Source organism: Chiloscyllium punctatum, chromosome 6 (assembly GCF_047496795.1).
Source record: "Chiloscyllium punctatum isolate Juve2018m chromosome 6, sChiPun1.3, whole genome shotgun sequence".
NCBI classification, from domain to species: Eukaryota; Metazoa; Chordata; class Chondrichthyes; order Orectolobiformes; family Hemiscylliidae; genus Chiloscyllium; species Chiloscyllium punctatum.
The window spans coordinates 26,078,085-26,090,249 of record NC_092744.1 but is presented as its reverse complement, the minus strand read 5'-3'; the positions used below and the strand labels follow the sequence as shown (position 1 = coordinate 26,090,249).

Here is a 12,165-nt window from a genome sequence, read left to right as displayed (position 1 = left end):
GAGCTGTGCTGGGCCACGTGGTTACAAATTATGGCTGAATACAATTCTGCTGCCGGTGCTGCCCCCAACTTCTTATGAGTGCCCAGTTTTAAATTGATAGTTTTGTTCATAAATCTTTTATTTTAACAGGGTTCTGAAATAACTAAACATGGTGGAGAATATTCTCAACATCACAATGGATCGGCAAATATGATGCTTACCATTATCTCTGCAGGACTGTGCTGGGGTCACTCTCAGTAATGCTGTCCTGGACAGCTGCACGCATGACAGGTGGATTGGGGAGGATCTGGTCAAGTGAGTTTTCCCTCTGATTGTCTCCCTCACTACGGAACATGGACATACCCATATAGTTGCAATCTTCAGGACTGAAAGAGCTTTGTAGTCCAACTTCACTGTGATTTAATTTGAGCCCAAGTGTTCCTTCCTAATTCTCTTTATATTGCACACTGTCAATTATTTTGAAAATGGTCTGATGCACCTTTGGATCTTTTAATACATTAGGGAAGCTATATCCTTGGAAATTTATGTGTAAGCAGGGTCATGGTTTGATGCATGAGAGGCGATAGACTTCGATAATGTTTAAGTTGTTAAAGTCTGAGACTACTTGTGGATGGCTGAGGAAATTATAAGTTCATTTTTAAAAAGTGTACTGCTATTGAAATACCTGGTCTATATCAGATAACATTTGACACTGTATGCCAACCCACTGCTCTTCAGCCTGCTTCTGCTCACTAGAGCTGGTATTGATGCTGCAAGCAGCACTTCATAAAGATCTCGGCGTCTGATTGTGCGTCAGGCTGCAACTATAGATATTCGGATAAGCAGTTGCTATGGCAACAGTTAGACAAACAGCTCATATGATCGAGTAAAGGTTGGTAACGCTATTCATAGACAACTGGTAATTTCCAAGCTCACAGCTGGGTTAAGAACCACATCTTCGATAAAAGAACTGAGTAGAGCAAGAAATTTTAAACGTGCAAATCAATGTAATTTAATAGTCTGTAATAAATGGACAGTTGAGATCTGTTCCCTGGAACTATTGCGTGTTGTAAAATCTCAAGATCCCTCTGTTCTCCTGGAAAAAAAGTGTGTGGAAAGTGTTTCCACCTGCTCAAATTAAACCTCAGGCTTTCTGAGTTTGAGATTCCGGAAGGATCTTAATTGCAGGATCCTTCATGATGTTAGGAAGGGACAAGATTGCAGGACTCCCTTGCAGTCTGAACATCAATGATGCTGGCGAATCCTACCAGAATGTAACTTGAAACACATTCACGGCTCAGAGAGGAGAATAAAGTTTAGCAATGCAGTTTTTAAAAAAGTTATTATTTTCATGGCATTCGGCCATCATTGTTTCTCCTTGAAGTGAATGATCGTTCAGGACTTCAAAAACCAGTTAGGCATCAAACACTATCGTCTGTGCCTAGTGCAACAAGCTGAGAAGAGATCAGGAAAGCTGATTTTTTTAACTTGAAGGGCATGAATGCGTGAAAGTTCTTTTACAGCAGTTGTTGACTTTCCTGGGCTTCCCCATAACTAATCCAGTGACATTGCTAGTATACCACCATCTTCCCCAAACATTGCCATTCGGAAAATTATCCGTAGCGGACAGGCAGGGGTTTCCTCAAGCATGCAGTTTGATGAGGCGCTGCTCACGATCGAGAAGATGAAGTGAATCCCAAAGCAACTGATTCCTAATACGAAGTGTCATATGGAGACGAAAAGACTAGGGTTGTAAAATACCACTTCAGTAAATGAAAAGGATTGTCTGTGCCCCAAAGTTCAGACTGATTTTATTTCTAAAGAAAAGGAGTTCACAGAATCTTACATGGATTCATGAATATTTGAGCAAAATAAAATGTAATTCTGCAAGTACAAATTTACCTCAGAAGCTTCTGTGATGTGTGTGCGTGGGTGTGTTCATGCGTGCATTTGCGTGCGTGTATGTAGATTGCAGTGGGGTCACCTGAAGTGTGACATGAACCCAAGGATGAATGGACACCGCACAACGATCATCAGATAGGAGTGTTCCCACCCAGTAGGAGAACACTTCAGCTGTCCTCGACATTTGACTTTGGACTTTCAGGTAACCATTCTCCAAGGCAAACTTCGGGATAGGCAACAGTGCAAAGTGCTGAGCAGAGGCTGATATCCAAGTTCCGTACCCATGGGGATGGCCTCAATCGTGACTTTGGGTTCATATTACACTACAGGTGACCCCACTGCGCACACACACAGACATACACGGATAAGTTTGTGGGGTGAATTTGCATTTGCAGAATTACATTATATTTTGCTCAGAAAGTGCATGAATCCATGTAAGATTCTTTAAATACCTTTTTTTAGAAATAGAATAAGTCTGAACATTGGGGTGCAGACAGCCTCACACAGGACACCTCACACCTTCATTACCTGGGCTGTCATGGCACCTATTGTTAAAGTTCCCTTGAGAATGTAACTTTAAAAAAGTTCTGGAATTTACATATGAAAAACTGAAACCAACATGGCCATTCTAATTGGAGACAACCAGAGGATGGCTAAAGTAGTGCTTTTATTTAAGATAAGCTGTAAGGAGAAGCCTAGCAACAAGATGCCTTTGAGTTTGACATCAGCGGTGGGTAAAGTGTTGGAGAGACTTCTAAGAGATAGGTTTACATGCATTTTGAGAGACAAGAACGGATTCAGGATAGTCAGCATTACTTTGCTCATGGGAGATCATGTCTCACAAACTTGATTGATTTGTTTTTGAAGATGTAACCAAAAGAAATTATGAGGGCAGAGCAGTAGACATCTTTTCCATGAACTTTAATAAAGCCTTTGACCTTAAAGTGGCCCTATTCTCTCCTTAGTTGCTATTTTGTTTTTAATATAATTGTAGAATCTTTTGCTTAAATAACGGCACAACTTTAGCCATCCTCTAGTCCTCTGCAACTTCCTCAAATTCCCGAAACTCCATTTCTTTCTCCACAGTAAAAACTGATGCAAAATATTCATTTAATAACTCTCCCATCTCTTGTGGTTCCACAGGAATTAGTGTTGGGTCTATAGTTTTTGTAATTTATATAAATGATTTGGATGACAAGCTTAGTTAGTAAGCTTGTGGATGACACCAAAACTGGTGTTATAGTCACCAATGAAGAAAGTTATCTAAGATGACAAAGGGATCTTGATCAAATGGGCCAATGGTCTGAATAGTGGCAGATTGAATTTAGTTTGGATAAATGTGAGACTAGTTTATTTTGGGAAACTTGGTCATCATGGAGGAGTTGGACTGAAGGATCTGCTTCTGTGCCATATGACTTGGTGATTCTATAAGCCAATGGCAAAACTCAGCCTAGCAGGATAGTAAAGAAATAAGTTAAATATAGAAACTGCAAAGAAGACTGAAAACTGTAAAAAGAATAATAAAGAGTGAAAATGAAAATTTTCATTTTTGATAGACAAAGAACAGGTATTAGGCCTCAATATTATCTAGTTGTAGCATTGATAACCATCACACCAGGAAATGCCATGTCAACAGTGAAGCCACAGTGCTGAGGTTGACTCAAATCAGTTGTAAATTTTCCAATTATTCCCAGTTTGTGCAGACACAGATAACTCCCTGCAGGCAAATTAGTGGCCAGTCAACCCATTATAATGGTTAGCATTTTGATAGAATGTCTTCCTGGTAAAGCTTTAAATTGGTGCTTATTCATCAATAACCAAATCATAAAGCCCTACTAAGCTCCTGTCAAATTACTCGGCTACATACTTTGCAATCTTAGTCTAAATATGGTGAAAAAAATTGAATTACAGGAATGAGAACAGAATGACTGTCCTTCACATCAGCACACCAAGACACTTTCTACTGTTCTTCTAAAGACACAAATTTGACCACCGAGGAGAACAGGATTGTCTGTGCAATTTCCCCTATCCCCACATCACATACAATTTGGCTTGTAAATATATCTCTGTTCTTTTACTTTTACTGGAAACCTATTCCCTAACAGTTTCACCACTGGGTCTTCCACTTGGAATAAGGAGATTGAAGATCATTGTATTTGCCAGTGATGCTCTTTAATAAATCAGAGGAAAACACTTTTTCAAATGCTTTAACACATACATACATCTCAATGGCATATAGGCCATTGTTATGAATGTTGCTTTTTGCTCAATTACAATGACTTTCACCTTAGAGAGGATAACATTCGAAAATTTGTTGATGGTACCAATCCTGCATTGTCAGAATGCAATATATCACTTGCCAATGACATAGATTGACTAGCAGGTTGATTGGATTTAATAAACAGGAATATAAGATGATTCACTTTTTTTGAGAATGTATTTCAGAGAGTGTATAAGAGGGAGCCAATGAATGTGGATTACTTGGATCTTCAGAAGGCTTTTGATAAGATCACACATAAGAGATTAACGTAAAGATAAAATACATTGGCTTGGTAGTCATGCACTGAAATGAATTGAGGACTGATTGACAGACAGGAAAAGGAGTGGGATAAATTTTCTGAATGGCAGGCGATGTTCACTGTATATATTAATGATTTACTTGTTGAAACTACAATCCAAATCTCCAATTTTCCAGAGGATAAAGGCAGAGTTGGACAATGTGGCGTGAGGAGACAGTTAATATTCAGTGCAATTTGAACAACTTAAGCAATTGGGTGAATAAATGGCAGATGTGGTATATTGTGGATAAATGTGAAGTCATCCACTTTGGTAGCGTAAACAGACAGGCAGATTATTATTTAGAATGCAATAGATTGGAAATGGGGAAACAAAATGAAACCCTGGTGTACTTTTACAGCTGTGCTGAAAGTAAGCATGTAGGTGCAGCAGATGGTGAAGAAGGCTAAATGTATGCTGGTCATCATATCGAGTGGATTTGAGTGCAACAGCAGGGATGCTTGCTGCAACTGTACAGAGCACTGTTAAAACCATGCCTGCAATAATGTGCGTTGTTGTAGTTTCCTTATCTGTGGAACGTTGATCTGGCAATTGAGGGAGTGCAAAGAAGGTTTAGCAGACAGATTCCTAGAATGGCAAAACTGACATACAGAGAACATAGAACATAGAACAGTACAACACAGTTCAGGCCCATCAGTCCTCGATGTTGTGTCAGCCTTTTATCTGACTCTAAAATCAGACTAACTCACATACCCCTCATTGTACTAACTTTCATGTGTTTATCCAAGAGTTGTTGAAATGTCCTGAATATATCTGACTCCAATACCACTGCTGTCAGTACATTCCATACACCAAGCACTCTGTGAGTAAAGATCCTACCTCTGACATCTCCCCTAAAACTTCTTCCAATTACCTTAAAATTCTGCTCCCTCCACTATGGGAAAAAGTCTCTGGCTATCTATTCTATCTATGCCTCTCAATATCTTGCACATCTCTGTCAAGTCACCTCTCATTGTTCTTCACTCCAATGAGAAAAGCCTTAACTCTCTCAAACCTTCTTCATAAGACATGTCCTCCAGTCCAGGCAGCATCCTGGCAAATCTCCTCTGTACCCTCTCTACGGTTTCCTCGAATGAGGCAAACAGAACTGAACACAATATTGCCAGTGTGGTCTAACCAGGACTCTACAGAGCTACAACATAACCCTGTGGCTCTTAAACTCAATTCCCCAGCTAATGAAAGCCAACAAGCCATAAGCCTTCTTAACAAATCTATTAACCTTGGTTGCAGTTTGAGGGATCTATTGACATGGACCCCATGTTCCCTCTGTTCCTCCGCACTGTCAAGAATCCTACCGTTAACCCTGTGTTTTGTATTCAAATTGGACCTCCCCAAGTGAATGACTTCACACTTTCTCAGGTTGAACTCCATCTGTCATTTTCAGCCCAGTTCTGCATCCTGTCAACAACTCATTGTAGCCTACAACAGCTCTCCACACTGTCCACAACTCCACCAACCATTATGTTATCACCAAATTTACTAACCCATGCTTCCACTTGCTCATTGAAATCATTTATAAAACTCACAAACAGCAGAAGTCCCAGAACCGATCTCTGCGGAACACCACTGGTCACCGAGCACCAGGCTGAATACTTGTTATCTATCAAGGTAAAAACAATGACTGCAGATGCTGAAAATCAAATACTGGATTAGTGGTGCTGGAAGAGCACAGCAGTTCAGGCAGCATCCAACGAGCAGAAGGGCTTTTGCCCGAAACGTTGATTTCGCTGCTCGTTGGATGCTGCCTGAACTGCTGTGCTCTTCCAGCACCACTAATCCAGTACTTGTTATCTATCACTATCCTTTGTCTTCTATGGAGTGGCCAATTCTGTATCCAGACAGACAGATTTCCCTGTCTCCCATTCCTCCTTACTTTCTGAATGAGCCCACCATGGGGAAACCTTGCTAAAATCCATTTACACCACATCCACTGCACTAGCTTCATCAATGTGTTTTGTCACATCCTCAAAGAATTGAATCAGGTTTGTGAGACATGACCTGCCCCCTCAAAAAGCCATGCTGACTGTATCTAGTCAAACTATGGTTTTCCAAGTCATCATAAATCCTGTCTCCCAGAATCCTCTCCAATACTTTGCTCACCACTGATGTAAGATTGACTGGTCTATAACTCCCAGGATTACATGATCAGGTTTCATCAGTTAGGACTATATTCACTGGAGTTTAGAAGAATAAGGGTGTATCTCATAGAAACTGATACAATTTGAACAGGATTATACAGGACAGATACAAGAAGGATGTTTGCAGTCATCATGGTGTCCATTTTGGGATACATTTTCAGGATAAGGGGAAGGCCGTTTAGGACTTAGAAGAAATTTTTTCACCTCACGTGTGGTGAGCTTCTGGAATTCTCTTCTACAGCAAACTGTTGAGACCAAAATATTGAAGACTTTCAAGAAAGATGTCGATAAAGTCCTTCGGAATAAACAGATCAAAGGATATGGAGAGAAGATGGCAACATGACACAAAATTTGATGATTAGCCAGACTCAAAGGGATGAATGACCCACTCCTGCTCCTATTTCCTATGTTTTGATAATTTGAAAGGGTGGGATGATGATAGAGAATTAATGACACAATGTTAACAGTGTACAGGGGATTCCAGTGCAAAAGCTGTTGAAAAATTGGTTTAAAATGCCCATTGGATCCAGGACCTCATAAATGGTTGGTTCGAATACAAAAGGAGGGCAATTATGCTGCCATAAAAGAAATGGAAAAAGCAGAAGAAACTCAGAAGATCTGGCAGCATCTGTTATGGTGCACCTTTTCAAAACCGATCATGACCAATGGTCACCACACGTTTCAAAAGAGTCCTTAGGTGCATGCAAAGCAGGTCAACCAGACTGGTCCCAGACACAAGGGTTTTAAATTAGCAGCTTGAGCTGGCAAGGCTCACATTATAACACTTGGTCAAAAGGGCATTGAGAGGAGATTTTATAACAGGCAATCAAACTATGACATACCTGATAGTACAAGAACAAGGTGACATAGATTAAACATTTTGGGCATGACATGCAGGTGGAATGTGGAAAAGAACTGCTTTAGGCAACCATTGTTTAATTTCAGTGGAGGGGTTTTCTTATGAGGATAGTTGGACCTGTGATCATTGGAGTTGAGAGATGATCTTAGTGAAATGTACAAGTTTCTTAGTGGGCTCAGCAAGATAGATGTGAGAGAGTATAAGTTCAAAGAATGTAGTCTCAGTTTAAGAGTTTGTATATTTAAAACAGAGATGAGGAGGAATTTCTATTCTCAGATCTCAAAGCACAGTGAATCCGTGGGATGCTTTTCAGTAGAGTGCTGTCAAGGTTGGATCATTAAATACATTCAAGACTGAGATAGTCTTTTTTTAAGTCATTAAAGGAATGAGAGTGACGGGGAAATGTCAGGAAAATAGACTCTTAGATCAGCCATAATCGCAGTGAATGGAGGAACAGACTGGACGGGCTAAACGGCCTACTTCTTGTGCCATCTCTTACGGTCTCTACTTTGACCTCACTGAACATGAAGGTGGTGGAAGCGTAAAGAATGATTTTGAAAGTGAGCAGGTGGGGATTTGAAAAAAAAGCTACAAGGATTTAGAGGGGAACTGCAACTCAATAATTTGCTCCGGGAGCAGCCAGTGACGAGCAAATAGATGGAATAGCCCCCTTCTGTGTCGTAAGTGATCCTACGAAATACCAGGATGTTTAGTTTTCCTCGATGACCTAGAAAGGTACAGGTTTGAAATAGTCACAACATGTCAATGTGAGATTGCTGCCAGATCACAGAAAGACCGCATATGTTCTCAAAATGCGAGGAGGATAAAACTTGCAATTGGAGTCGAGTCAGCCTTACATCGGCGGTGGGGAAACCTTTAGATGAAATGAACATAAAGACATTTTTGTCTTTCAGAACATTTTAGTCGAAGAAACGACCTTCAGCTGGGACTTCAATAAAAGCAAATCTTTGGTGATTAATTTGAACTATTTGCTCAGACCAGAGCAATTCAGGAAAGACTAATAAGCATTGAGAACAGCAACAGACTTCATCAGACATCGGTGGGTTGGGAAAATGTAGAGACACAATCTCATGGTTACATTGCGGTTGGAAGAATGCGGCTTTGCAATTTGAACCAAATGGCGTAATTGCAAATTGACCGCAAGCATAGAGAGACCCACGGAGGTATTGCATGAATCTTTGTGACAGGAGAAGATGAAGAGAGGCATTTTAGATCGGTTGGCACCATAAACAGAGAAACGCATTAAAAGGAAACCAAGAATGTATGCTCCAGCAGCTTAGAGCCGTGGCTCAGCCTCGGCTGCGTTATTACATTTATTATGCCAAACCTATGGCGAGTTTACACATGAAAGGGCGTCGGATTTTAATAATGCGGCCACTCTGGTTGATATCATTGTGCAGAGATATTGATAAGGGTGTAAGGCGTCATTGCTGAGTTTGGTAGAGTTCATAAGGAGAACATCTTCCCGTGACAGAAAACGCCATGGTGACAGAATAGTAACGATTTGCGAAGCATAAATGCAAAACGTGCAATAAGTTTTTGTAGAGATTTATTAGTAATGCCGAACTGCCTACTTGAAAAGTCATTCACTGGTATTACTCAAAACAAGTCTGTTAATTCCTTAAATGAAATAAATGCAGGACGGCGAGAAAGTGTTTGAGAATGGATTTAACTGTATTTTTCCATTTCCACAGAAAAAGAAATCAGCCCGGAAAGAATGAGCTGAATACTAGTATTAAAATATATCCTTCTGTGCTATGCTTCGAAAGTACTAGCCTGCCTCCGTGGAATTTAACTTCTATAAAATGACTTCTTTCACAGGCAACTAGCAAATGAACCACACTGCTGAGGAAAGTGTCCCAGGAAAGCACAAAATCCGAACGAAAATACAATGACTCAATATGAGAGGCAGGTCGAAGCGGACAGCAAGTCCAGTGAGGCAGAAATTGGGCGACAAATCGGCTCTGGAATTAAAGATCGGTTAGAACGATATCAACACAGGTGGAAACAAAACAAATATACTATTTTCTCCAATATGAGAAAATTCTGATAGACGCAGAAGTTCGACTGGTCAGATCTGTCTTTCTTTCTTTCTCTCTCTCTTTCTCGCTTTCTATCTCTCTCTAACTAAAGAAGATGTCATGATTTATTGTACCTTACAGAACTGTAGATTAAAGCGGATTATGGATCCTCGCCGCTATAATTCTCTTTCTCTCTCACTGGGCACGAAGTTCTGACATTGACGGGAAACTGCTGGTCACATGCCCTGATATATTCTTTACCTGCGGGCCTTGCCTTTTCTGTTACATGTAATTCTATACAAAGGCAGGGAAAGTTCAATAGGCGTTCATGAAATTAAATATTATTAACTCCCCTTCATAGCTGATAAATTTGAATTCCAATCAGAAACCTGTCGGGCAATTTCGAGGTCACAGAACCCCTCCCCCTCTCACGCTTTGAACTTTAGTTTTGCCAAAATTGGTAATAACATCGGTTATTGGTTCGTCGATTCCAGTCGTTCTGTGCTGTTGAAAACAAACTTTGCCAGACCCGAATTTAACAACGTCTTTCTGCTGAATAAATAGATCCGCTGGTTAATGAACCCCACATCATCTTTTGACTTATCCGAGGTGCAGTTTTGCACAGATTCTCCTGCCTATCTCTGTAATACATTGGCGGAAATGCAGCGCTTGGGGATGTCTTTGCTGATTCTGCACATTTCAGTGGGTAAGTAAATCGCAATCGCGCTTTCCTGAAATCTGAAAATACACTTTATCTCGGAGTGGTTTATTATTTTCCAGACATTCGCTATTTACTGGAGAATGTCCTTTTTAATAATTCTTTTTTTCTCATTTTACACAGCTCCCCAATGTTATTGTTGATTGTTTCACAAATTCCTATTCCGCAAAGACCAGAAAGAAACAAAAGTATAGGAAAGTAAATTCCCATTTGAGGATAAATGTTTCTTGAGTAGGTGTCGTTTTCCATTTCCTGTTATGTGCATTGATTATGGAATACAGGCTTCTGGACTTGCCTGCTACCACGGAATTAGTCTCAATCCATGTCTTATTTAAACACAAGATGCGGCGAGTGAATATTTTGCTGCGTGAGCTGGTGGACATTTAAATGTATTTATTAATTATATAATGTGACATGATAAAACGCAATGTATTAGGTTAAATTAAATAAAATGATTTAATAGGTAGCCGATACTGCTTCATCCACCGAATGAATTCCGAACTAAAACATCAAAACATTGCCATTCCCGGTTGGTGTGAATATGGTTTTATGATTTATGAGTTAATATTTCAAGTCACCTAAGGATAACATCGATTAAAATCCGTGAAATTATTTATTTTGTGTGATTACAGTGAGTTTCCCGTTTTGATCTTGTTCACATTTGGAATAATGATTTAATTTCATTAATCCACGCCACTTCCCACAAACGGGGACGTTTCTCAGTCTGATAAATTGGAACCCAGTGGCAAACAGAGTGTATACGATTTTCGAATTTTGTTAATGCTCCTGCAGAAAGCAAGGTGTTCAACAAGACGACAATCTCAGGAAGACGAATCAACAAGTCCGGCGTTTCAGTTGCAAATAATTTATGATTTCAGTTTGTGCAACACCGTTGTTGTTCTACAGGTTATCAAATTCTCCTAAAATACCCGACAGAGACAAAAAAATCCACAAGAATGACATCTTCCGCCTTTCGCAAGAGTTCCTACGAGCACAATTTCAGCAAATGTACATTATTCTGATAAAAAGCACTGTAACATTTAACTTCTCAGGTGGATGTCTAAAGACTTGGTGAGAAACTCTCCTAATGTGCGCCAGATTGATGTTAACCAACTCTTTGTTTGTTCTTGTGTGCCGTGGAGTGATTGATGGCGGTGTTTAAAATTTTCTGCAAAATAAAACACCAGAAAAATGCCAGATCCAGTCGCACTCATTCGTCTCCCGAGCGAATTAACTGATATTCTGATCATGTCCTATTATAACGATGGCTTGTGTGGCGGTTTCATTCCGTCCAGTTGTAACTTCTTTGATCAGATCCTCGACTTATTGAGAGTGGTGCTGGAAAAGCACAGCAGGTCAGGCAGCATCCCGCGAGCAGGAAAATCGACATTTCGGGCAAACGCCCTTCATCAGGAAGGGCTGATGAAGGGCTTTTGACCGAAACGTCGATTTTCCTGCTCCTGGGATGCTGCCTGACCTGCTGTGCTTTTCCAGTACCACTTTAACCTTGACTCTAATCTCCAGCATCTGCAATACCCACTTTCACCTCGACCCGAGTGTTAATGAAAGGGAAGTCAGGCGTGTTTGTTTTTGCGGAGGCACACTGATGCCATTTTTGTAATAAAGCTGGAAAACTCAGTAGTTTCAAACTTTGAAATGGTTAAAGAAACAGGCGATATCAGAACTGCGCCACATTATCTCTCTCATCCTATGAAAAACAATATCCACACAATATATAAAATGGGCTGCAAAATCGCTTTGATTTGAGCCCAATTTCAGAGTTAATCATTCTAGCACCATTTAAAAGAATACTGTGCTGGTTTGGGAAAGGACCTCACGAGTAAACTAAATTTCAGAAGCTCTGACATTCCACTTTGCAAACATAACGCTCTTTCGTTTTTTGAACACTCTTCCACGTACTACCACACTGTCTCGGGTTGGTGCCGTACG

The 12,165-nt window shown here is 40.3% G+C and overlaps 1 protein-coding gene across 1 annotated transcript in view; it reads left to right on the top strand.

The window, feature by feature from the left end:
- Nucleotides 1-12,165, top strand: part of LOC140478634 (scavenger receptor cysteine-rich domain-containing protein DMBT1-like) — a 151,795-nt gene that overhangs the window by 120,598 nt on the left and 19,032 nt on the right. The window contains exon 21 of the mRNA XM_072571852.1: nt 11,122-11,223. Within this exon, the coding sequence (XP_072427953.1) occupies nt 11,122-11,223 (102 nt within the window). The remainder of the gene's footprint in view (nt 1-11,121; nt 11,224-12,165) is intronic.